Source organism: Pagrus major, chromosome 6 (genome assembly GCF_040436345.1).
Source record: "Pagrus major chromosome 6, Pma_NU_1.0".
Lineage (NCBI taxonomy): Eukaryota > Metazoa > Chordata > Actinopteri > Spariformes > Sparidae > Pagrus > Pagrus major.
In genome coordinates, this window is record NC_133220.1 from 24,368,763 (window position 1) to 24,395,836 (window position 27,074).

The 27,074-nt window shown below is 40.7% G+C and overlaps 1 protein-coding gene across 3 annotated transcripts in view; it reads right to left on the minus strand.

Moving 5' to 3' along the window:
• Positions 1 to 2,808: 2,808 nt before the first annotated feature.
• The window catches only part of LOC140998577 (histone deacetylase 7-like), a 44,918-nt gene continuing 20,652 nt past the window's right edge, over positions 2,809 to 27,074 (minus strand). For all 3 annotated transcript variants that reach the window (XM_073468897.1, XM_073468900.1, XM_073468899.1), the window contains 22 exons: positions 26,513 to 26,627; positions 26,254 to 26,330; positions 25,235 to 25,348; positions 24,882 to 24,973; positions 24,091 to 24,189; positions 23,501 to 23,654; positions 20,435 to 20,670; positions 19,916 to 20,161; positions 19,285 to 19,483; positions 18,983 to 19,116; positions 18,750 to 18,870; positions 18,562 to 18,611; positions 17,230 to 17,337; positions 16,916 to 16,971; positions 15,708 to 15,795; positions 14,985 to 15,104; positions 12,440 to 12,537; positions 9,182 to 9,300; positions 7,932 to 8,065; positions 7,733 to 7,817; positions 5,332 to 5,479; positions 2,809 to 5,231 (listed from right to left, as the gene is read on the minus strand). In XM_073468897.1, coding sequence (XP_073324998.1) covers positions 5,195 to 5,231; positions 5,332 to 5,479; positions 7,733 to 7,817; positions 7,932 to 8,065; positions 9,182 to 9,300; positions 12,440 to 12,537; positions 14,985 to 15,104; positions 15,708 to 15,795; positions 16,916 to 16,971; positions 17,230 to 17,337; positions 18,562 to 18,611; positions 18,750 to 18,870; positions 18,983 to 19,116; positions 19,285 to 19,483; positions 19,916 to 20,161; positions 20,435 to 20,670; positions 23,501 to 23,654; positions 24,091 to 24,189; positions 24,882 to 24,973; positions 25,235 to 25,348; positions 26,254 to 26,330; positions 26,513 to 26,627 — 2,630 coding nt within the window. In that variant the 3' untranslated portion in view covers positions 2,809 to 5,194. The remainder of the gene's footprint in view (positions 5,232 to 5,331; positions 5,480 to 7,732; positions 7,818 to 7,931; positions 8,066 to 9,181; positions 9,301 to 12,439; positions 12,538 to 14,984; positions 15,105 to 15,707; positions 15,796 to 16,915; positions 16,972 to 17,229; positions 17,338 to 18,561; positions 18,612 to 18,749; positions 18,871 to 18,982; positions 19,117 to 19,284; positions 19,484 to 19,915; positions 20,162 to 20,434; positions 20,671 to 23,500; positions 23,655 to 24,090; positions 24,190 to 24,881; positions 24,974 to 25,234; positions 25,349 to 26,253; positions 26,331 to 26,512; positions 26,628 to 27,074) is intronic.

The window sequence follows — 27,074 nt, forward strand, 5'->3', positions numbered from 1 at the left end:
ACTACTGTAAAATAAAAGAAAGTAAGTAAGTACAAGAAGTGGTAAAAAATGGGTTTTATTTCATGAAAACCTTAAGGATTGTGTCTTTAGACATCACAGAACTTTGGTCCAAAATGTATCAGGATCTGTCAGACATTTACAAACATACAATTCACAGAAACAGAAAGAGTTATAGGTAATATAAAATAAAGGTTGCAATTATTTTCAAAGTGTAAAACAAAAGGAAAGGCTCAGATAAAAACCTCCAGAAGCACCAGCAAATATGTTTTCTTCAATGGTTGTTTCCAGTGATTCTTAGGTAGACAATCTGAGCTCAATGCAGGTGTGGCTGACTCCGCCACTAGCAACAAATATTACAGTATAGAGAGTTAATTACTGAATGTACATACATTGAATGAGTACTGCAAAAAAAAAAAAAAAAAAAAAAAAATGTAGAAGGAAAAAAATTGGCCACAAGAAGTAGTAGAAAATGGGGTTTGAAAATCTTGAGGATTGTGACTTTGAACGCATCAGGATCTGTCAAACATTTACATGCACATACAATTTACAGAAGAAAAAAGAGTCATGGGCATTATAGAACAAAGGTTTCATTAATTTTCAGAGTGTGAAATAAAAAACAGAAAGGCTCAAATAAAAACCTCCAGAAGCACCTGTACATGTGTTTTCTTTAACAGCTGTTTTCCCGTAAATCTTAGGTAGGCAATCTGAATCCAGTGCAGGTGTGGCGGACTCCGCCACTAACAATAATAAAACATACAGATCCTTAAGGTTAAAAGTCTGAATGATTGTAACTTTAATTTTTTTGTATATCAGGTCACAAATAAAAGTGAATTTTCTGAAGTAACACTTTGTTTAAAAAAAGCTAAAAACAAATATGAACAACATCACAGAGGTTTGTGCTGATGACATGACAATTTACACATTCACACTTTTATGGTATAATGAAAGTCATGTGATGGGATGACACCAACGAACACACTGTATGTCTAAGTCTTTCTCTCTGGGCTGCTTCTTCTCTCTGTGTGTGTCCTCCTCGAAGCATGGAAAGGCACACTGTAATTAGGGAGAACTGAGAATGCTCCAGATGAAATGTTTGCTTGTTAAAACAAGAGAGAAGAAGTTAAGGAGCTGTAGGGATTTTTCCACTATCCACTAAGTAGAAGTGTTTGTTTGTTTGTTTGCAGACACATTTTTCAAACCTCAACATAACATCTCGAAGACGAGAGAGTCTTTTCTCTGCCACCGCTTCAGACAAACGACTATGAACTGTCTCCTTATCTCAAAGTGTTATGATGTTAACCCTGGGTTTCTCATCTCTGCAGAAAACCGACAAATGGAAAATTCTCGACCCTCAAAGAAGCAATGTGTTCCTGCCTCACCAGACGATCCCCCATTTTTTTAATCTTTAAGAAAAACTTTTTTTCCCTCTCTCTCCGGACACGACTCGTGACACTGAGACATTTTTTCTTGCAGCTTGACTCTCAACAGTTTTCACTTTGTCTTTCTGAAGCGCTGTCGAGGAGACGTGACAGTCCAGCGCTGAACATTTTGACTGAGGAAAACACAAACAAAAGAAAACAAACAGCTGGCCTGCGTTGACAATGAAACAAAATGGCTGCTGGTTCGAGTGCCTTGGGTAACACCGTGATAACCATCATCCACCCTGACTCTTCAAATCGGGTGACTCACTGCCAGACAGACATTACGATGACTAATGATAATGGCACAGTGATGGTTAGAGGGCGGTCACAGCCAATGAATGTTTACAGCTAAAATGCTAATAAGCTAATCTCTCTGGCTCTCAAAGCCCCGTCTTGTGGGGAAAAGAGGAGCACGAGGAATCTGACGCAGATCTTCTACTTTGTTGTGCTGTAGTAACTGGATAGCTTTCTGTGTATTTTGGGGGGTTTTTCAAGTGTATCTGTTTGTGAATTTGGTGTATGCACACTGTATTACTTTAACTCTGCTCATGCATTACACTTGGCTTTAATGAAGAATGTCCATGGGAAAATGTCTTAAACCACTGATCACATTTCAGCCACTATTCTGCTTTTTTACGTCAGTGTTTCTGTTATTAGTGAGCGTTGCAGAAAACTGATTTTCAAATGCAAGAAAATCTGATGTATGTTTTTCCTGCAGCTTTAAGAAATATCTTTGCAAATTTGCTGTGAGCAACTGAATAATGCCAAAGTAAAAGCAAAAAGTTACATGTAAATGATTCAAAGGATAGTATAGAGGATTCAAGTAGTCCATTAGTATTACTGTTCCATCATGTTTCTTTTGTACTCTTTTGCATTTTGCTTTTGATCATCTTTATTGTGTCAGCTCCTGTGGACAATAAAACTTTTTTTTGATGATGTATGAGTGCAATATTGTGTTAATCAGAGGAATAATACATTATGAGGAAGAGAAAATACAATAATACAAAATAACAAAGTTAAAGGTGCACTGTGTAGTTTTTAGAAATTTTAATTCTTAATTAGAGGACAAAGATCTTTATTGAATAATTTGTATGCGTAAACAAACCTTAAACCTTAAAGGACAACACCATTTCATACTGTTTTACTTTGTGTATATGTGGCAGACCCTGCCACCTTTCCAGCTTCAAACAGTGTTCTGGGACCTTATTTTCCTCTGAGAACAGCTTGTTTATTCACTTATGGAAAAAATAAATATTTCTGAGTTTGTATTATTACCTCATTAATATTGTAAATATTAAAATTCTGAGTTTACATTGCATCTCCAAAACTACATTGTGCCCCTTTAAAAGTAGCATGCATTAGAAATAAAACAACAGTCTTATTCAGATATTTATAATTTACCTTTATTAAGGATTTTTTTGGGGAAAAAAATAGTAGAAAAGACAAAGGCAGACAAAACAACCAAAACCAAGTAATTATGTACACTATACAGAAACAAAATCAGAGTGTCAGTCATGACAAAACTGGACTTTTGCTGCAGTTTTAATTAAGATCCAGTTCATTAAGGCTACCTTCACACAGGTTGGTCAGTATGATACTTCAAGGCACACGGGCTGATAATTTGGTCTCTGAGTTTGCACAGGGTTGCATTTTTTAATATTCGCAAATACAAAAATAAGGCATTTGCATGAAATAAGACAAAAGATAAGACATTAGATATGTCGGGTCACTGTCGTGAATGTTAAAGCCACGTTAAGCTACACTCCGCTGTTGAGCCGTCCTGCATGATGTGGAGCTGAAACTCCACGTTTCTCATAATTTTTTCACATTTTCATTACATTAACAAAGTCTTTGACAGGTTTTCAGTTGCATTCACATGATGCAACATAAAGAAAGAAAGAAACAAAAGAGCAAACATACTGCGCTTAATACAATTTTATCCATAGCACCGTTAAAATTGTGTTAGACATGCAAAGAGCACTTCAAAGACACAGAATGTGAATGTATAAATAGAAGTCATGTACGTTTTTTTTTTTTTGGAGAAGTGAATTTGTTTATATATCCATCCTGCGCTTTTGGTGCTGTTCAACTGTTTGGATAGAAAAAAGGAAACATTCACAAACTCTCCGAAGTCTTTGAAGTTCTATAAGCCATGCCAGTCCAGGGACGGCACATTGTTCTCATAAGCTTTGGTTGCGCTTAACCTGTGTCCAATTGCACTGTGAGGATATTCGACTATCTCAGTATTACTGCTCCATCCTAACTGTCAAAACGTCACTGTTTGGTCTGCGGAGCAAAACATCCCTGGCGCTGTCGGGACACACAACGCTGCTACGTCAGTGACAAACACAGGACACACCACTTTGTCCTTGAAAATAATTAAAAAGTACATTTACAAAATACAGCAGGAATGCTCATCCACAGGTAGAAACACTGGTCCACTTAAACATTATAAAAGCTTTTAAGACCCAAGTCATTCTGATCATCCCATCCTGAGGGAACTTTAAGTGTCTGATTGTCATTAAGTGTTTGGACGAGTCTCTTTCAAAATGTATAAAATCACTCTCCGGATAGAGAAGGTGTGATCCGAATTGTCTCATATACAATCATATCTAAGTGGTCACGCTGCAATGAGGCATCATGGGTGATTTCTGTCTTTGCTGACATGTCAAGAATCTCTTGTGATCACTTCCCCAGCTGATATTGATGACTAGAGGTATTAGCTCTTCACTGTGACTAATGCCACCAATATAAACTACAGTATATCTCCACATTTAAGATGCACTTCAAAGACTGCTGCGTCTTCTTTTATCTGTCGGGGAGCTGTAACAATAACTGCAGAGATATACAGTCGTCCTGCATGTGCTCGCCCGACAGGCCAAGAAAGAAAAAAAAAAGATTTCAGAAAATATGTGGACATACAAAACAATATGAAACATATGTATCTCAGACTTCACTGTAGCTTCACTCTTACTGGATTCTTAAACAAAGAAAAAAAATCTTGTGCTGACATTCACAAAAATGTGTGCCACAGGTGAAATAAACTAAAAATACAATCAAACAAGATGTTTGATCGTCAACATGGCCGATGAGGCTGCGTCTCTTCCATCTGGTCCAGTTCACATTACAGAACGGTACAGTGCAAAACAATCAGAAACTGCTGATCTTTTCCTTCATGGGGTCTCTGTCACATGCAGACAAATGACATCATCATAGTCATAGTGCTGAGGAAGTGTCTGCTCTCCTTCACCGGCACGTCCTGCGTGGACGACTCCTTCCGCTCTGAGGGATTGACTCCAGTAAGATGAGGTGACCTTTGACCCCCACTTTCAAGGTTGCGACAGTCCGAGCCGTCTCTCGCAGGTCTTGTAGGAGTCATTTACAAGGTGAATGTTTGAAGTCGCAGAGCTGTGCTTTGTCAAGTGTGTGTGTTCGTGCTACGTCATGTTGTCAGCTCCCATTGCCACAAGAGAGTGAAGATCCTTCATTAATCTGCCTCTGGTTGTCTTTCTTTACAGTTTTTTCTCAGCTCAATGATGTGTGGAAGCGTCAGGATGATATGAATGTTGTGTTTGACTCTGCAGCCAGTAGTAATGCAGGTGGAGGAGTGTCTGTGAGGTGATGGATACAGTGGTGGAACTGATGAGGAGGACATCTGCTTCCAGTGATGGTTCAAATGCATAGCTCTCTGTGTGTGTGTGTGTGTGTGTGTGTGTGTGCGCGTGTGTTTCCACTGAGACTTGGTTAAAGGCAGCTTTCAGGAGACTCATCCTTCAGAGAGAATCACCTTTCTCTGTCAGTTCTTCTTTTCTTTAAATAAAAAAGAGAAAGGGACAGATTTTAAGATACACAAAGTGCAGTGCTGTAATGATGCTACAGTAGAAGACATTGAAGACAAAGTCATCCTTACCTCTTAGAGGTGACGGCCCCCATTGACAGCGAGGCGATGGCGTTGACAGCCTCGCTGTCCGAGTCTCGTCTCAGCCGCCGTCTCTGCGCCTGCAGGTAGGACAGATCCACTGTGGTGGCCGAATCCTTCACACTCTGCCAGTATTCACCTGCAGGAGGCAAGAAGATGGAAAAAAAAGGGAGAGGAGGAAAGAAGGAGAAAGAGAGAAAGATTAATGGCCACAGTTGTCGGTATTTCAGTCTTGTTTTCATCCTGAATGATTCCTTGAGGGAGAGTTCCTGCACTGAATTATTAAAAAGCAGCACTTGGTGTTTGATCCACCAGTTGTAGCCGTTTGATCTCAATATAAGCATCGACTGTTATAAACAGCCCGTGGTCGAAATGTCCATGTTGATCAGGAAATGTAAACTCAAGTTCAATCTGTTCTCTTAAGGTCTCCAGGCCTGAGTCCTGCGACACACAGTGGAAGCAAAATCAATCAGTGTTTGCAAATGTGTTCGTCTGTGAGCGTGTGTGTGTTCTGGCTGTGTACGCAACTCACATATATTTCACCCCGGGCCTAAATTATGGGCTTAACATTCTTGTGGCTTTGCAAATATTTTTAATTAATCTAATTTGGTTGGGATAACATTTGTGTGCAATCAGGAGGGGATGTTGCGAAGGTCGTGTGCCAGAGAAGTGTTTGAAGATAATTGGAGCCAGGGCGGCCGTGTGTGTGTGTGTGCGCATCTGTCTGTGTGTGGGACGGCTGGAGGGAGGGATGGGAGACAGGGATGAAGAGGAGGAGAGGTGGTCAGAGAGCAGGAGGGATGAGGAGACGGGGGGGGAGGTGCAAAGTGAAGAAATCCAGATTAAAGTTACAGAGAATGGAAATGGAAAAAAATACTAGAAAAAAATGTATAATTGTTTCCGTAACTTCACTAATATTCAGCATTTTTTTTGTTTTCATTTTGTAAAATAAAACATAACAATGGCAGCAGAAGCAAAACCATTTTCATTTCAAAAACAAAACTTTTGATGTCCTGAAATTATAATTTTTTGAAATGTTTTCCTTGTCTGAATTGAGGATTTAGAAGAAGAGGGAACTGCAAGCTATACAGGTTGTAAAGAAGTGCTGTGTCACTTTGGGCTGTATTTATTTATTATGACTTGTAATATTCCCATGTATAAGGCAGTGAAAATGGTGGCATGACTATTAGCTGGTGCAACAGTAACAGGTGTATGTCTTTGATCTCATAAAAGCATGTACCACCGGACTCCACGGAGCGATAACAACTTGGCCAATATAAATCAACTATCTTCAACCCAACCTATTATTAAAACTCTTTATTGTGACATTTCAATAATGTATCAGACATTTGCGTGGTCTGGTCTGTAGCAGCTTATGACAGACTGTGGAGAGAGGGAGAAGGTGAAGCCAACTGAGACAGACAATGGAGGTGAGAGAAAGGGGAAACTGCAGTTACAGCTTAAATAAAGAAAGATGGCAACAACTTTGGAGAAAGAAAAACTGCAAATGAAGGCAGTCAAACTAAAAACTATTAAGGATATTATTCCTATTGTGTTTTGTGATTTAATGTTCAAATATTGAAAGGTGAAGAGCAACACAGAAATGTGACAGTGAACAGGCAGTTGATTTAGTCTATACTGGCTGCTGCAGGTGCCAGTTGTAATTCTGTAAACTGTGCAAGATGATATTGTGCAATAATACATTCTGAACTCAGCGGCTCTGCTCCTCATTTCTATATCTGAAAAGCCTCATTATGCTTTACTGTTCTCATTTGAAACGTTCTAAAGCATTCCTTACATTTCGAGACAAAATTATCGAGTTAGACTGCTCAGGAGAAATCACAAGTGAAAGTAATTTACTGAAAACATGGAGCAATCTGCCTGCGCAATCTGCATGTGTCACTGCCTCTTTATTTATTTTATAACATTTATTCAGAACCTTTTTGTGCACCCAACAGATTTTGCCTGTAATGCCCAGCAGCCAGCTCAGAGCACATTCAATTAGCCTTTCAGTCAGGTTGCACGTCTCATATTAATGTGTCAGACAGGGTCAAGTCCAGAATTAATTCAGAGATAATTACAGGTAACAGATCAGTTCTATCACCAAACTTTGGAAGTGAGCGACAGGTTTGCAAAACTGTAAACGTGCAGAACAGAAGATGAAAATGTTCCCACAGACATGATGAAAAGTTTGGCTTATATTGATGATGATTTATTTATTTATTCCCATGGCACGGAACCCAACAAATGTGTATAAATTTTGCACACTGTCTTGCTGGATGTTCCACTAGTTATTTGCAAGAGTTAAGATTTCTCTGTTGATGAAATGTGCAAACCCTCTGAATGACGTGCTGCTGGATGCTGATGGTTGTGTTGTGTTCTCAGTTCTCACCCTGAACCTGGATGACTCTCTGCAGGGACTTGACAGCGTTTTCACAAGGCTTCTGGTCCAACACAGACTGGGACAGAGGCTCCACCTGTGACACAGCAAGTGAATTAGAGACTTGAACATACTGTATATCTCTACAGAAACACACATGTACTACACACGCACATGCACACACACACACACACACACACACACATCTCACCTCCATGCCAAGCAAGGCGCTGACGCAGGCCTCAGAGGCATCGCAGATGGCTTTGAGGTCATGTCCCCCCTCAAGAGCCAGGACCACCCGACCACCAGCCAGTGACATCAGCTGACGGGTCAGGAAGCCAAAACCTAGAGACACACACACACACACACACACACACACACACACACACAGTCAGCAATTTCTCTCCAGGCTTTGATTAATGAGACTGAATGATTCCTTCAGTGTTCGTCACAGTCAGTGTCACTTTCCACAACAGCCTCTAACTCAAAAAAATGTTGTGATTGTGTAAACATTATTACACATCAATGGTCACTGTTCACATTACATTCACAATATATGAGACTCAGTGACGTAACGTAACTTAGTACATTTACTCAACTACTGTACTTGAGTACAATTTTAAAAGGTACCAACTATTGTACTTTTTACTCCACTACATTTATGCCAAAGTAGCACATTTTTAAATTAATTCATTTAATTGGCAATTGGATAAAAAAATTAAAGAATTTAAAAAACAACAATAACCACAGATCACTGATTCTAGTAATCAATAACACCGAATATCTGATCCGATAATCAACTCACCTATAGTATGCTGTATACACATACATAATAAAATGTAAAAGTTACTTTTACCTGTACTTTTATACTGTACTTTTACTTAAATGAGACACTGATGAGATTTATGAATTTGTATTTGTATTGTAGAGTTTTTCAAGTTAGTGCACAAACAAACTTCAACTTCTCTCCGTAGTTACGCTCAGGAAGTTTTGGTTTGTTTTGATCACAACTCCTATTTCACACAGTGCCTCTCGAGTGGTGCTAATTTCTGAAATCAATAAGGCTGATCAGCTGTGAAAGAGAAAATAGTCTGTCAAGAATGACTAAGCTTCATAAAAGTTAGTTGAAGCTACTTATTAACACAATCTGGCTTGGTGTGTCTGCTATTATGCTGCATTCAAAATGATGATATTAAAATACCATCGAGGACAACTAAATATTAATTCTAACCAGAGGCAAAAAAATCTGGTCCATATGAGGCAGGTGTCAACCAGGAAGCAAAGACTCTGAAGAAACACTGAAGGAATCATTCTTTAAGCTAAATGCCCTGAAGAGTACTGATATGTATTAATTACGTAAGACTGCACTTTGTGTGACGTTAACGCTGATTCACATCTATGTGTATGTCTGTGAGTAAGAGTATGTGTATGTGTGCTGCATGTGAAACGAGTGAGCCTTACACTTCGCTGTGACCTTGTAGCCTCCCAGTGATGACGAATGTCCTTCAACAGCATCAAAGCCAGCTGACACCAGCACCACATCAGGGGAGAACTCGTGGGCTATGGGCATCACCACGGCTCTGTGGAGGAGGAGGAGAGGAAACAACCTGCTGTAAAACAAATACTATATCGGATGTTCATTCATTCAAGCCCTGTGGTCTGGCTGAAATTAGATAGTACGTTTAAGAAATCGTGTTTTCAACAGGTGTTTATAATTTGTGAAAAATGAGAACTTGGACGAGTGAATACAACAGAATAATGTGAGAGAGGAAGTCAGAGTGGGATTCATCAGAACACACTAAAAAGAAAACTTATTGTAATCAACAAGTAAAAAAACCAAAACATCAAACAGCGCATTGTTGAGGTGAGAGTGGAACACTTTTTCTCTGGATTAACTGCAAACGTTTACTTCATTGTAAACTTTATCCATTTAAAAAAAAGATGGAAGATAAATTATCAAAGGCCGTGTTCCAAGTGCTTGATCTCTGCTCCTGATCCACTCCTGGTAGGAGGCCAACATTAGAAGGTGGGGTAGCTCCCAGGTGTGAATGTGTGCAACTGTTTAAATGTGAAGCAGAGCACTGCTGAAAAAAAGAAACCTGAGCGCTCTGCACACCTTCGCTGGATATATAAAGATCAAAAAAGGGTTAAAGCAAAGACTCGCACACAACTTCAGGCAGGTGGCAAACGCTGAATAGTTTGTTTTTGCGAGTGACACAAGCAGATAAAAATGAGACCCTTGACATATCTGGACTGAGACGCCCACATACTTTAAACTGTATTCAGGGGAGACCACTTTCCTCGCTTCTATGCACTCTTCCTCGCTTCCTCTCTTCTCCTGCTGCCAGTTATTTAGCAAGACTGTATGGCCCATGCCGCGTTTGATTCTCTCTCTCTCGCGCTCTCTCTCTCTCTCTCTCAGCGGCAGTTCAAAGGCGTTTGTGTGCGTCTGGTTCCTATTAGAAGCTCGTCCCTCTTCTCACGTCACTGACAGCCAGCCATCTGGGATCCATTGGGCCTAATTACGCCGCCTTTGGATTCCCTAACAATGCACCCCCCACTTCTTCTCTTCTCTTTTGCTCTCCTCTCCTCCACAGTTTGTTATTCGTCAGTAGCCACCTAGAAATGCACATGAATGCATGTGCATGCACACATACATGGCTGAAAAGATGTACATACTTATGCTCTTCCTTTAAAACTGGAGGTTATGTGTGTGTCGTGCTACCGGTGATTACACTGACTTAACCTTTTCCTCCACACATACATACACACTACGTCATGACACTTAATATCAACGCAGCTGAGCTTTCTCTTGATTGTTCTCGAGTCCCACCACCGACTCTCGACCACAATATTTCCCCTGTCACTAACACACACACACCCAAAAACAGAGACACATCATCAACAACCGCACTCTGGCTAGTTTTCTGTTCCATCCTGGAGAGAAACACACAGTCTGGAACATCCCGTCGTCTAAATCATGTTTTCAAATTGAATTACACAACTGGCACCGGACTAGATACTTAATTGCATAAGCATGAATTCATGATGCGTAAAATTTTGTCTGTATAGCATGTTATGCATTTATTCGCACCAGTTAATCCACAGAATGGTGGAAAAGTCCAATGAAAAATGGTTCAAACATTGTGTCATGTGTTTTTACAGATATCCCTCCATTGCTCCTTAAAAATCTTCACTGTCTTGCTGCAATTTTGCAAATCCAACTTACATTTTTGTTTCCTTAATTAAATATCCGACAGTGGTAGGAAATGTAGGGTTGTTCCCCATGATGACAAGCGACAAATGTCTTTTGCCGCATACGTACCCTGGACATCAGAGCTATATGTTAAGTTCCTTAAACCACTGGACCACCAGGACACTCCTCCTCCTCAGAGCTTTGATGCAAAGTTTCTAAGTCTAACACACAATACAGTACAGTACTATGGTGTGGTTAACTTAGGAAGTTTTACACATGAAAACACTTGCCATTTCCCAAACTGGATGAAAAATACCAAAAACAGACGCCTGCTCAGGAAAAGACCAGTTGTTTCTTAATTAGCATCCAGAGCTGCAGTAAACACTGGACTTAGTGTTTCCGAGCCTGCCTACTGGCTCTATGGATTTTTACCAGTATGGGTTAGCTCATTAGCATCTTTCCTTTGACGAGGGGGCCCACCCACTGTGTCTGCTGCATGCAGAACTGCGTAGAGCTCACATACTGTTTAATCATCTGGTGGTGAGCCAGTGTTGCTGACAGAAACACTCTGAGTTCATTCCAGTGGAGAGCAGAACCGTACTATATTCATTCAGGAGAAACAGTTTGGATTAAATTAAAAGGGTGGGAAGCAAAGGCGTGTTTCATTAAAACATGTTTTTAGCCAAAGTGACTATATCAATGTTCCTTCTATACAAATTGTGTAGACACTGTTGACCTTTCGGCCTGCTTGAGATACTGCAGGTAGTCCATCAACGTCCTACAACGTCCTACGTTACAGCATAATTGCATGATAATATGCTCAAAAGTACTGTATGTTTCACAGGTGCAGAGAGGAGGTTCTGACCTCCACAATTTAAGAATGGGCTTCAAAATAATTGCTTATTCTTATTGTGTTCTTGGCACACACACTTGTCAGTCACACATTGGTGATGAACACCCCTACTTTTCCTGATGAAAATAATGTGTTTTCTTTCTTCTTTTCTTGACCTGGCTGTTTTTTGCTGTCATTGTGTATCTGATAGTTTTATTAGCTAAACTAGCTTCCTAACATCACGGTACTTAGCTGACAGCAGACTTGAGGTGATCAACCTGACAATGATGTTATCATCAATGCATGAAAATATCGTCACATCATCGGTATTGGGCGATAAAGGCTTTAAAATGAAAAAAAAGAAAAGGAAAAAAAGATGATGTATATCGGATTTCAGCAAAAATCCAATATTGTGCATCCCTAGATGTGATGCATCTAACTGAAGTCTGAACAATTTTGCATGGAAGTGAAAAGGGGATAAAGGGGGTAATTCAACTGGATTTTTATACTGCGATGGCACAAACTGAAACAAATGGTGGCCTAGAAGGTAAGGAAACTTACTAATGTGAAAAGTATGTTACGCTTTTCAATATTAATATATGCAAGTTTATCGAAATTGTAACAAATGTCATCTTAAAGTATGGAAAGAATTATTAAGCCTCATCAGAGACAGGTTGAGTCCCCTCTTTACCTGAATGCAGCCAGGTACTCAGCATCACCCATTGGAGGGTCCAAACCCCCTGTCCATCCAACATTCACATTGAAGCCTTCACCTGCACCTGCACCCACCTGCATGGAGGGAGAGAGAGAGAGTGTGAGACTGAGAGAGAGAAAAAATGTATGTGAATGTCAAGAAAAGTTAATCAGTCCCAGTGAAAGTTGAGAAACTGCGCGACGATGACAGATTTGTGTCAAATGTTCGCAAAAATCTGCACGGTTGTTGCAAAACCTTGCATTGCAGCAATCGAGGAAAAGTGACTGAATGTCTTTAAGGCAACACCAGGGAGTGATTATGATGCCTAAATGAAAGACGGATGGCTATTAATTCAACACCCCTGTCCCTCCATTTTGATTTTGATACAATTTGTCAAACGGCCTTATAAATCACTCGGAGCCACAACAGAGCTACACCCGTTTATGATTCCCAAACTTTAGGCTACAGCTATACTGGGAAAGATTTCACATTTGGCAACTGCTGCCTGATATAAAAAAAATATGTATTAGAATCACATTATGTATGCTGTAAAATGCTCTATTTATATATTGAAAATATATTATTTGTATATAATTGGAATGACTGTGTATATATGACATGTCAAATAAAACTTAAATGGTATACTGCTCATACCGCATGCTGCAAACCATTTTTGTGGAATTTTTTTTAGCTGTATTGAGATTGGCGTTTATTCCCAAAATGCCAGGCGGAGTCGATGGAGGTTCTCTCAGTTTGACCTCACATATTTGGGACAGGGAGTGAACTGAGGCCCGGGTCTTGGAAAGAAGGTTTAAGGATTCCTACCGCTCTCTTTGTAGTCCTGCTAGCAGCCATTTAGCTGTTCTCTGAGCCCTTCACCATCAGTCAAAGTGTCAGTTTGAGGGCAGAATGAGGAGGTTGACTGACATACTCTTGGCAGCAAGGCGTGGTAATTTCCTTTGTGTGTGTGTGTGTGTAAATGTGTGTGTATGGGTGTGAGAGGATGTTTGAAAGAATGCTGATGAGCATCGCAGAGCGTCTGTCTCCATTCTTTTCTCAGTGGACGGGATGTTCGCAGGGCAAACGAAAAACACATGAGGCCTCCTGTCCTCTGCCAACTAGTAATGTACCCGCATGCACGCGCAAATGCACACGGACACACACACACATAGATGCACACACAATTCCTGCTATTGCTCCAAGTCTCCTCTCTGTCCTCTTTCTCTCTTTCATGTTTCAAGCGTTGCTGGACTGGATTAGGCCTTCGCTGGTTTCTGTGTGGTACTCGGCACTCTCTGTTATGGCTATGACATCACACCCTACCCCATGGTGCGTTATATACCTACACGGGGGACAGCGAGACTCCAGAGGTTTACCACACAGCTCAACAGAGGTTGAGGGGCCACTTAAGGCAAAGCCACATCCAAGCCGGCAGAGCGTTTTATGTAACGTCCCTCATCGGGGGATTTTATGGGAAAACATTGACTATTTTATCCTCATTATTGTGGGGGAGGATGGGAGAGTGAGAGGAGGGGATGTGTGGGATTGAATGCGTGGTGAATGCCACCGTGGGTTGGGGTCAATTCATATGACTGCGGATAGTCATCACACTTGGTTTCTGGTAAGACCACAGGCAGAATTCATAGGCATCTCAATTTCCTGTATTCAAACATAGGCATGCAACTGGACGGTACACATCCTGTTGTGAAGTTCTAACATCCAAAGGCCTGAAGTTTCTTAAACTACAACTATGGAAATAAACCTATAGTAGATACACAAAATCAAGTAATGAGCGAGTTCACTAGATGAAGACATCTGCAGAGGAAAAACAACAATGTAACTCGTTTGAATGAAAACTGATTGGCAATCAAAACATTACAGTTCCAAATTTGAATTAGTCAAAAAGACTAACACAAGAATATCTGTGGACCAAAGCTTATGTGATATTCTATATTGTATTTTAAGTTAATTGTGTTAAGCCAGAAAAAAACAAAAACTTTAAAAGAAATTTTAAATTGAAAGAACACTTTCAACACATTTCATTATCTTCCTGTGCAGTTGAGGACTCTGCGATCATGACAATCAGTCATTGTGACCAAATTGCAGGGGTAATTGGGTCTTTAAATCATGTAGATTATTTCTGGATTTATTGTTACAATAATTTTTCCTGTTTTGACAAGTATATGATCCACATAAGGTTTTGGAGCTTCCTAATGTCCCGCTGGAATCACATAATTACCAAAGGTTTCTATGCCAACATATCTATCTTCACAAGAGACATGAGTTGTAGAACTCTGTATTCTTCAGAGTTAAAGTATAATAAAAAAATGGCTGTAAAATATATCAAGAGTCTACTCAGCTCATCTACTAAACAAAGAGAACCTGTGTTATGAATGTTTCTCATGTTTTGTTCTCAAGCTATTGTCTTTACAAGAACCTAGGTGCATGCAGAGACATACAAACACACACAAACACCCAGACATCACCGTGACAACATAAACAAAAGCAGACAAACAAAGCACCGCTGTGGGAGACTACCTACCTCACTGGGATGTCCACTACCAGGAAAGAAGTTGCCATCGTCAAAGCGGTGTAGAGAGATGTACAGCACACTCGGGTCATTATAGAAGGCTTCCTGAGTGCCGTTGCCGTGGTGAATGTCCTGCACAAGGATTGGATGACAGGTTAGGAAGTTGGCGTTTCACACATTATTAAGATTAACATATTTGCTCAAAACTATCTAAATGATAACAAACCACAAAAACGTTATTAAAGCCATCATGTTTTCTGTCATTATGACGTCTACATATAATCAAAAATGCAAAGAGCAGGGTCTGTGCAAGGCTTTTCCCTGTCAATGAGCGATGTGTTTTAATCTTAAAAGCTTTTTAATGAAGCAGGTTGTAATTAGTGTTTGACACAGTGTGTGTAAAGACATATTACAGGCTCAAATATAAACACATGGTGAACAGAGACAACCACCTGGCTGTGCATCTATATCTGCACACGTGTGTTCATATGACCGTGTGTATATCTGTCTATTCTGAGCATACGTGACAGTTCAGATCACATATGGAGACCAGAGATAACAGTCCTTACATGAACTTGATGATCAATAGGAGTGCTACTGAAGAAGGCGGCTCTGCTTCTGGGACCTTGTTCTGTGCCCACTATTCATTTGTGTGTGTGTGTGCATGAGTGTTTTCGTCTGTTTATTGCTGTCCATGTGTAGACCAGTGATGCTGGTCATGCGGTGGGTCCTCACCCAGTCAACAATGAGGATCTTGCTGACGTTGAGTTTGTGTTGGAGCTGCTTGGCAGCGATGGCCACAGAGTTGAAGAAACAGAAGCCCCTGTGGACAAACAGACAGGAAGAAAGGCAGCCACATGTGTTTATCAGAACATCTTCAGCAGATTAATATCATAGAGTCACCATATGGACCTTAGGAACCTGGAGACATGTCTCCAATTCTGTGGCGTCATGTGGCTGCTATTCAGCCCAGGTTGTGACAATCACAGCACTGACTCTAATGTGCAAGTCATAAAGGGCCAGTCCTGCCAGGCAAACATTTATGGCAATTATTTGTTTTGTATTTCATCTTCCACTGCTGACAAACAAAAATGGCTTCTCACATTGGAACATTATGCTGAGTCTAAACTCTTGCACTCCTGAGAAATGTAGAACCCACACATTTTGTGACAAACAGAAAACCGAGCTTATCGTAAAATTGACTTCACATTCCAAATGATAACAGTGTGAACTGCTGACAGGATGTGTGAGATGATTTCAGAGAAATGAACTCAACTTGGCGCAGACGTTCCCTCAACACTCACTGTCTACAGTAAAGGTATGCAAAAAAAAGTGTTGATGTATGAAAAACAATAAAGGAATGTTGGAAGTGGCATTGTCAGCATGGGCCGTAAAAACTTTGAGTGCTTTTGTGTGTGTGTGTGTGTGTGTGCGCGCGCGCGCGTGTGTAGACGGTATATCATATAGTATATGCTGTCCAAACTGCTCATCAACAAAAGTAATTATCATCCCATAAATAACCAGTGACAAACACCGCTGAGCACACACACAGTCCCAGCTGAATGTGATTACTTGGCTAATGCCTCCTATCAAAGAACGACACAAATCCATGCACACACACACACACACACACACACACACACACACACACACACACACACACACACACTTCTTTTTGAGGTGCTTTGCTTTGTGTCCTGAAAGTTTAAAAGAAACTGAGCGGAGGAGGTAGTTTGCCTCGGGCATCAGGCAGGTAGCACACATCACAAAAACTCAGACACGCACACACATTAAGACAGAGAGACATAGGCTCTCTTATGCTCTCTCTCCCTTGCTCTGAAGTGTAGCTGATCTGTAATAAATCCTTTGAAACACTTTGCAGAGACCTCCTGGCTTCTGGTATGTGTGTGTGTGTGTATGTGTGTGTGTGCTGCTGTACTTACAGAGGGGAGGAGTGGTTTGCATGGTGTCCAGGGGGCCTCACCACTGCAAAGCCATTCTGTGAGAGGAGAGCAAAAACTTTAACACCTTGCTGCTTTCACGAGGCCGACTATCATAGTTTACATCTTTAATCTTACACCTGCTTATGCTGTTGTATATACTGTTTGTTAAACACTGCAGACAACAGCTATCGAGGTGAGTTACTATAGCTATACTGTACTGTATGTAATGGCTGTTCACGCCACACCTTGCTACACTGCAGCTCTATCAAAACATATAGTATTTGCTGATAAGGTATTACATAAGAAAGACAGACCTTTAGTTTTCCTTGAGCCACCTTCAGCGCCAGGTCTGTGACACATCCTGCAGCAATTCGGGAAGCTGTGGATGTGTGAAGTTCATTCCAGACGGTATCGATATCTACCTGTTAGTAAAACAGTGATGAGACACTTGAAGTCAGTTCAGCCACACATGTTAATTAAGGATACAATTAAAAATTACTTCTGTTTGAAGGGTATGAAAGTTGTCACATTTTTTTCAGTTTGTGCCAGACTAAAAACTGGACTCTGGACTCGACTGATTGAACTTGGCTACAAAGATTTACTGAAATCCAGTCAGACCAGTTTGCAGAATTTTATCTGACAGCCTCACTAGAAATCCTCTGTCAGTTTAGTAGAGCTGCTGTCTGTCAATGAGGAGTTGACTACTAACAGTTCTGTCTATGACGATTTACATTCATTAAACTGAAGTTTACTTGTCACTGGACTTTCTTTATTTTGAAATAATAAATGGCATGAATCTATCAATTCTAATCGTTTATTCTTACAGAGTATTAAATGAAAGAACATGTGTGATGACGGACCTTTAACTTCTGTAGATACTAATAATTGCTGAGACTTTCCCTTTGTTGCATCTATTCTCTCTGCGAACCCCGTCTTGTGTTTCAATGTTACTCCATGTTTCAGAACTCACATTGGTGGTGTGCCGCGGTGGAACAATGAAATCAGAGGAATTTCTTTTATCACAGACTCTGCCATCTTGTTCCAATCACCGCTCTTCACCAGAGCAGCCAAGGGCCCGGAAATCCAGGCAGATCAGTCGTCTTATCAACTGACACCCTGCCCCCTTCTTCTCTTCCTAACTCCTTTCCTTTCCTCTCCTCTCATTGTGCTTCACAACAGTTTCTCATGGGCATTATTATCCATTTCGCTATATTAGAGGAAAAAAACCTTCTTTTTTATCATCTTCATTGTTCCTCCTCTCATAGTTGTTCAGTTTTTTCTTCTTCTGTTTTCTCATTCTGTTTGCCCACATCCATTCCCATTTAAATAAAATCCAATTTCACTGGCACGCACGCCTCCAAGCTGAAGTCTCTGTGTACCCTCTTTCTTCCCTTCTTCCTCTCTCTCTCGTCCACATCTCACCTTTGTACAGACTTTCATTTCTGATTGGGTTTTAAAGTCCTCTTAGCCAAAAACAATAGCATTAGCAATTTGTAGCATTATTAGCTTAATTGTGTAATGAGGCATAATAAGCCGTGTAATGTTTGCTGTTCAGTAATGCAATTAGATAAGTGGAAAGATTCCCACGTGACCTGTGTTTGAAAGGCTCAGTGATGTGTGTGTGTGCATGCACGCGTAGAACTCACCCCAACTCCTCCACATGGTAACATCACAAACATCCGTTGAGATAAGAGTCCTACAAGAGATTATTATTATTATTATTATTATTATTATTATTATTATTATTATTATCAATATTATTATTATTATTAGTAGTAGTAGTGGTAAAGTGCAATATTAGTGTTTTTTAAAAAACTATTATCATTGATATTACCAGCCAGCTTGCGGTTGTCCAGCTTGAGACGGTTGAGAGGGTTGGTGCCGAACAGAAGTACATGTTTTTCTGAATGGACTGACTGCAGCTCCTCTACAGTGGCCTTCCTACTGCCGATACGCTACATACAAATAGACACACAATTATACTGTGTATACTGCAGTAACTCTGGGGTATGCATCTGCCAATATGTGTAGTGTGTGTGTGTGTTTGCGTGATTGTGTGTGCCATACCTCACACTGTTTCCTGAGACCTCTTTCTTGCAGTCTCGACCAGATGCTCTGGACCCTTCCAGCATGCTCAGGGTGGCGGCTGTTATCTCCACAGGTACATTGGTGCTTCTGCATTTGACCATCATAAACCAGACCTAGATACACAAATACACACACGCGCACACACAACATCTTTAAACCTTATTTTCTTTTTTCAGCATTTCATGATCCAGTTGTATATGAACTGTAACTAAAATATGCGACCACATGATATCATTCATGGCTGCTTTTCACATTTTCCTGATTAAATAAGTCTCCCTCACCTGTGGTGAAGCGCAAGTGGACGTCTGAAGCAGGGCTGGACAGTGACAGGGAAGGTATGGTGGTGGGTGGATGTGGAGGAGGAGGCAGTGAAGTGGAGGCTGGGGAGGACTGGGTCCGACCCAGAGGCTGGTGAGGCCAAATTATTGCTGACACACTTCCGGGGTCCAGCTGGAGAGTTGGTCTTAGAATCACCTGTCTCTGCGGTTCCCAGGGCAGTTGGTGAAGAGGAGAACAGGGAATGAAGGAGCAGTTATCAACAGCAACACGTGGCAAAGACTAACTGGACTAAACTTCCACATCCTCATAAATCGAATGGCTCTCTGTAGTACATTGCAACTACTTATTATTTGGTCGATTTGATTTTTGCTTGCCTAAAACAAGCAGCGGATGAAGGAAATTCATATTGCCAGGCATGCTGCCACAAAACTGCAACTCTCACTCTTCATCTTTTATAAATAAAGCTACAGTGCCCTCTGCTGTCAGAAACATGGTTCAAACAAGTAAATTCAGGTACAGAAGCACAAGGGATGCACATTTTAAACATTTTTTGTCATGCTCACATAATCAATAATGTATTCTATTAAAAACTGTTTTCTGATTATTAAACATAATTGTTCTGCTGTTTAGTACCTGACTGAGAGAATGTGAGGGCTCGATCAAGCTCTCCCGTGAGGAGGTAGTGGACTCTGTGTCGTAAACGGAGTCTGAGCTGGCCGTGCTCTGTCTCCTGCGGTAGCCGTCCTCACACACTGAGCCCGCTTCTGAGCCACACACAGACCCTGGGCCAGAACCAGATTCTGATCCGATCTCCTCCAGGTCCATGTCCTCTGATGGGATCTGCGTCAGACGAGGCTTCTCAATGGGCTTGTTAGTCAGCTAATAGAGGATAAAAGTTTTACAGTGTTTACAAGGCTTAAAGTTGCTGATGCTCCCTTTCAAAAGCTTTTGTATACAACGGATATTAACAAAAGATTTCTATATAAAGTCAAAAAGTCAGTTTTATATTTTCTTAATAAGGGATATCCATGCACAAGTCCACACAACACTCCACACAATGATCAATCTCATAAAGACCTGTGACTATCAGTATTAGAGATAAATAGTTTGTTTGTGTGTAACAGTCTAGTGTCTATGCCTGCCTCCTCTCACCTTGCTCAGGTGTGCATTCAGCTTGAACCTCTCCAGTCCACTCTTGTGGTATTGCTGGTGCAGGTGGTGCTGGGTATGTGAATGATGATGGCTGTGCAGTTTAACAGGTGAGTGGCTGTAGGGTGGAGGCTCTGAACGTGTTCGCTCCAACGGTCTATGCGGGGGCAAAGTAAGTACACCTTCCCTTCTTGACAGGTGAGGCTGCTGCTGCAAAGGAACGGAGCTCAAACCATGAACTGTGGAGAGGAGGAGAGAGAGGAACAGGTTCATAAAGATGATGGCAGACAGAAGAAGAGGAAGCAAAGGGGTAAGGGTGCATGGGGAGGCTGAGAAAAAAAGATGCACAATGAGGATGCAGTTATATGAAAACAAAAAACTAGGATAAGGAAAAATTAAAGCTGATATAACTGTGGCATTTATTATTCATATCTGACTCAGAGATAAAAAGTGAAGTGGAGGGGGAAATCTACCATAGCTGTATTTAATGTTAAAAATAATAGAGCTCAGAGATTGCATAGCATATGCTTGCATTTACAAAATATATTTTTCTATATTGTTAGTGAAACTGCATCACCATCGAGAGCCAGGTAGAGGGCACCCTTTTGCCATTTAGAATATTCAGTCAAAGGAAAAGTAGTATAAGACATAGGACAAAAATGTTCCTGTAGTCCGTGGCATACAATGAACAGACCTATTTCACAGCCGACATTTTGACTTGTTTGAGCAGGAGAGGGTAGGTGAGTCAGAATGCACAACACCTGGACACTAAACTTGCAAACCTTAATGGAATGCAGCTGCTACTGACATCATCAATTACACCTGTGCTTTTCCTGCTAAAACAAGTCAAAATATCTGCTGTGCCAAAGGCCTATTATGAGTGTTGTAAATGGTCAATATACAGGCTTTTTGTTGGACTGGCAGGATGTTAATAAAGAAAAGGTGAACCTGCAACACAAAATACAAAAATAAGAAAACATAAAAGTGACTGGAAATGCTTCTCGTGCAGTTACAGTTAAATAAAAACTGAACATACCATCACAATGCAAATATATTACTGCAAAGATTAATTTACTTTCAATATATGTACCAAATATTAACCAACATGTTTACAAACAAAATCTACTCACTGGCACAGAAGGAAACTGAAGAAGGGTGGCTACAGATTACTCAAACTCAAAACATGTGCAATTAACAAGCAAGGTGAAAAACTTCTATCACTCATCATCTCATCACTTCTTCACCACCTCAATAAAATAAAAGCTTCACAACAGAGTCCCTTGACCTTTATGTTAAAGTTACACCACACCGCCCACCATCTCCTGTGTACCTCGACTACTTTTGACGTCAGGACACCGTTCTGAAGGACGTCCTGGGGGGCTGGCAGGACTTCAACTTTAACACTTCTCACAAAAGCATCCCAGCTTATCATCCAACAGACAACTAATTTCTTCTGGCTTGTTCATCTTTGAGCAAAAACATATTTCTTCTTCTTAAGGATTTGACTACTCAAGTATTGTCAGTGCCACCTTGGCCAGAATGTGTCTGTTACTACTTCTCTACTACTCTCTTTCAATGATATTAATGCAGGCTGGTATCCAAAGTTGTGTTATAGTGCAAATGTAGTCCTCCACAATACGTTCAAGTGCTAGCTTCAAGTCTTTGAAAGAACCAATGGAGCTGGTGACATGGTCTGACCGGTGCTGTTTTGCCAGCCCCCTAATGGAAAAAAAAATCTGAGCAGTGCATTTATACAACTCGATAAGCCCCTCATGGACATACAAAACAATACTGTCCACCTTTTGCTGTTGGCACTGCCCTCTCTACCTGTGATGACTTACTGTGACAACCTTATATCCTGTCTTAAAAGCTATTCTGTCTTAAAAGCTATTCTGTTTGCTGCTCTACCTTGCATGTAGTTTTTCTACACACATGTTAAATAGTCTCTTTTGACCTCTTTCCATAAACCACTTGCACAAATAGACCTAGGATTGTTCTTTGTGAGCTAAGAGGCTCCACGGGTCAAAAACAGTGTTAATGGCAAAGAGTACCCCTCTTCGACTGAACAGTGTCTGGGATTTAGATATGGTGAATTTAAACATGACAGTCTCCCCGCAGGCTGTGCTGAACATGCAAATCATGAACAGCAAGGTCCAGGGATTTGAGGTTTTTCTCTCGAGTTAGAAGCAATCTTGTGGAGATCTAAGTTGTGACATGCCATCGGGCTCTGGGTGCTCTTTAAAACATCTCCAGCTTCAACCTTTGTTGGAAAAGAACTGAGGGTATAATCTGCATAGACGTCTGTCTTTATGAAAGACATCACTCCCGAAGTCTTTCTTTACTTCTTGGGCAGTTCTTTGCAGTCCATACATTGCAACAGCTGGGGACGGATGGTTGCCAAACGTGGACGCCGAAAATGTGTTCTTTCCTGCACCTCCAGCCTTATGGTATTTATGTCAAGTCGAACATGGTGCTGTGTTGTGGCATCTCCTTGACCTACTGTTGCTTGGATTGTACCTAATTTGTATCTTGCTTTGGACAAAAACTTCTGCCAAATGAATAAATATAAATGTAATGTAAATGTAATTGACCACATAGTTGTAGCCTCCATACCACGACACAAAGAAGACAAGATCATTTTGAGTCATTCAGTGACACACCTTTGATGTGAGCACTTGAATCAAAAACTACTCGGAAATTTCCAGGTTTCAGTAAATGGTTCACCCTATAAAGAGGGAAGCATAAGGTTTCCCTTCCTTCTTCTAGCAGTGATGCCAGTTCAGCATGATGTTTTTAGAATTCTAGGAAGTCATTTTTAATGGTAGGTTTTCCTTTGAAATAACTGTAGTTGCATAATTTTATTTGCACACCGTTGATTGTAGGAGAGCCATCTAGCTATCTTTGTCAACTCTAATCCCAAATTATGGGTTCACATTAAAGCCCTGGTAATGTTTTATGATTACGTTGCTTTTCTTTTGACACTTGCATGCCCAACCGCTTGTGTTCTGCATATATGCATACTGAGATTCTTCTGTTTCTGCTGTACACATTTACAATGACACAACTCACGAGAGACAAGTTGGGAGTGCACCAGTCCAGTATGCGGTTCCAGTATGAGCACAGGCTGCAGGTGATGAGCCAGGGATGGATTGCTTCCTTCCAGAGGCACATAGACTGGATGCAGAGAAGATACTGCCAACTGCCTTGCTACTCGTAGGTCAGCCTGTGGAGAGAGCAGAGGAGAGGTTGAAATGATGGTAAGGAATTAAGAAAGCCCTTGTATTGGTTGCAGCTTATAGTAAATGAACAAAATGCAGGGTTAGTGCATAGGATGAGAGCTTTGTGGCTTGTTTGCAATGTAGAGATAGACTCATCAACATGTTAACAATGTCATGTAGTGAATAAACTACCACATGACTGATTTACAAGATATGAAAGCACCACAGAGATGAAGAGGGAAGTGAAAGCCTGAATATACCGCATGTTTCTATAAGTGTTCAAGTGTGCTGACGCTATTTTAGAAATTCAGTCTTAGATACACATCAATTCATTGCATGAATGTGAGGTGTTTAAAAGCATTTGTATATTGTGGTATAAAATTAAACAGCAGCAGTTTAATACTGGTTCTGAAGGGATCCCGAGCTGGTATAGTTACTCACTTGTGCAGGAAGTCCAGCAGTGATGTTGGGCATGGCAGTGGAGTTGGGAGGCAAAGTGAATTGAGCCAAACTACCTTCCTTCAGCAGCAACCTCTGTGCCTGAATGAGACAGAAATATTCATTGAAAAGATTTTCTGTACAGATAATGATCACATCAGCCGACATAATGAATGTAAACACACATTTTCATAATTAAGTTAATTTCAGTTCTCTCCTTAGTGGTATAAACTGAGAGCAATGGGCTGAGCTACTTAAAGTACCTTCTCACAGGTTTTAAATTCTGATTCCAGTAAAATGGCTATGAAACAAGACTTGTGTGTTTAAAACACACACTGCTATTGTAACCATTGAGGAAAATTATGTTAGTATAGTAAATAGAAAATAGTGATCAAGTAACAGGTATTTGTACAATGAGTCATTTGGCCTTCTCAAATCTCCCTGTTTAAAGCATTGGGCAATATAACTGTACTGCATTTAACACCCAATTAAAATTCAACTGCTGGTGGTTGTCCTTTAAAGAGCAGAGCAGCAGAGGTAGCAACATGTTGCATCATTGTGCTGTAAATAAGACTATATGATTTTCTGTCAAGAAGAGAAAGCAAAAGGTTTTCTAGGAAAGATCTTACAAATGTATCTAAAATGGGAGCATAAAACAACTGTGCATTATAGGTACTTCTTGTCCGCCATATTGTGTTGATGTATGCAAAAACCTGAACCCTGACCTGTGCACTCACTGTATGGTAGTGTAGAACAGAAACTCAAAAAACAAAATTGCTATAATACAAACATACCTCATGAGCCAGTGAGCCGTTATCTGAATGGAGGCTGTCGTTGGGTGAGCTGCACCCTGATGCTGGGTTGCTGCTGCTGCTTTGGGAGGAATCTGGGTGACAGAATTGAGACACGCCTATCAACTCATGATAGCCAACACTGTCAGAACAGATGTATTTATACAGCACCAGAAGACACGTGACAAATTGGATAATTATTGAAAGTGTGAAATTAAATTATGTGTTTAGCTAAAAACATCTTCAAGTGTTTGTGTCACATCAAACAGTATTAAATGAGCTCCAACAAAGAGCTGTGAAAATAAAACAGAAGGATTAGAACATGAGAGTGTCCTAGCTAAATGTAGATACTCTACCCAGAGTTTCTGTCCTGTGCTTGACAGCTGGAGGGGCACTGATCTTACGCTGCAGCGGGTTTGGTCTTGCACTGATGAGCTTCTTTATCTTCCACTTCAGAGTAGGCTCAGAGACTTCACGCACACGCAAATACACAAACACAGACACAGACATAATTATGCCTAAGGTAATATAAAAAGAAAAGATACTTATTGATGATAAAATGAATGATGTCATTCATTTTCGAAATCAACAAGAATGGACATACTATAATGACGCACTCAATTTCCATAGCAAAGTCAAAGCAATCTGCAGCCAAGCAAATACCTCAACCCTGGTCTATAGCATAAGAAAAGTCCCACGTTTACATTGGTCAGGCTCTAATAAGCACAAACAAAACAATCAATCAGTGGCTGGCTCAGAGAAGATAAAAGGCAGCTTTGTTTTGTCACTGAGCCAAAAAAAGCACCGGAGGGTGTGTGTGTGTTGGCATCTCAGGGTTCTAGGGCGACGAAAATAAATAATGGCATTTTGAATGGTTAGTGTACTTGCAGATATGTACAAGAAGACAAAACCACTCCCACTCTCATTCAGACTGTGAGGGAGACCTGCTTTGGACTCTCACGCAGTTCATTTTACACATACCTGAGTTAAAGTTATGTAACTGCTTTGGTCTTTGTGTCTCACTGTTTTTTTATGACTGTTCGTTCTCTCTCTGGCCCTGCAGGCCTGGCACTTAATGAGTTTCCTTCGTCTCACTGGAAAGGACACTCCTGGGTACATTCATTATCTCCCTCACTGTCTCATTCTCTGGTCCAGAATGTAACGTAATGAGAGTTTGCTGAGACAGTGAAAAGTATCACACTGAACAAAATATCCCACTGAGCTATGCATTCAGATGACTTTGAGTCTAACTCACATTACACAGGGTGCACCACAACAGAACAGACCTGTAATGGAAAATCCCCAGTGACCTTCACAGCTTTAACCCCAGGGTGGGAACCCCCATCCCAGACATAAACAACTAGAGGTGTCTCACCTGTCCTGCGCAGGGAGCCTTTATGCTGGTCACAGGATGTAGGCTGAGGCTTCGGGGACATGTCAGGAACCGGGAGCCTAGGTTACCAAAATAACATTGAATAGGCTGCTTCACTAATGACTGGGTATGAAGAGACTGCCTCTATTTCTAGATTTCGATTTAATATTATTGTATTTCTTTTATTTAAACTTGAAAATGAAAAAGCCTTCTGAAGCTCAATAAAATGTCACAGTCGTATTTTTTTGTTTGTGTCTCTCACCTGTATCCTGGTGAAGGACTGCAGTGGTTAGGAGTAACCCTGTCATGGATAGGCTGGCTCTTCATGATTATGTGTTCCCGAAGTTTCTGCTTCACCAGAGGACTGGCTACAGCACCTACGAGTCAATAAAGCCACTTCATCATGGAAAGACAGTGATCTGGTTCATGCACAGCCAAACATAAGAAGTAGACCTATGTATAGCCCACAGTGGGGCTGATAATATAAAAAAAATGACAAAATGTTTTTGATAGTGAATAGTTTTCAGGAGACTTCTTAAGTAGGATCCAGGATATTTGTGACTTTCCTCTACAATCTCTTCATTTCCTCTACATGGTAAAAATAAAAACACCACAAAGTGTTTCCTGAAACAAGTCTGTTTGTTTGACTTTGGTTTGATATGAGTACAAATTTCCTTGGAATCTGAGAATACATCACAGTACTCTTGGAAATCCCCCCCCTTTTTTCATTGAAACCTACAGTGTGCTATGACTCAGATGGAGAGCACGTCAACAACCAAATGGTATTTCAGGGAACCTACGAAAGCACATTACATTATGGAGGA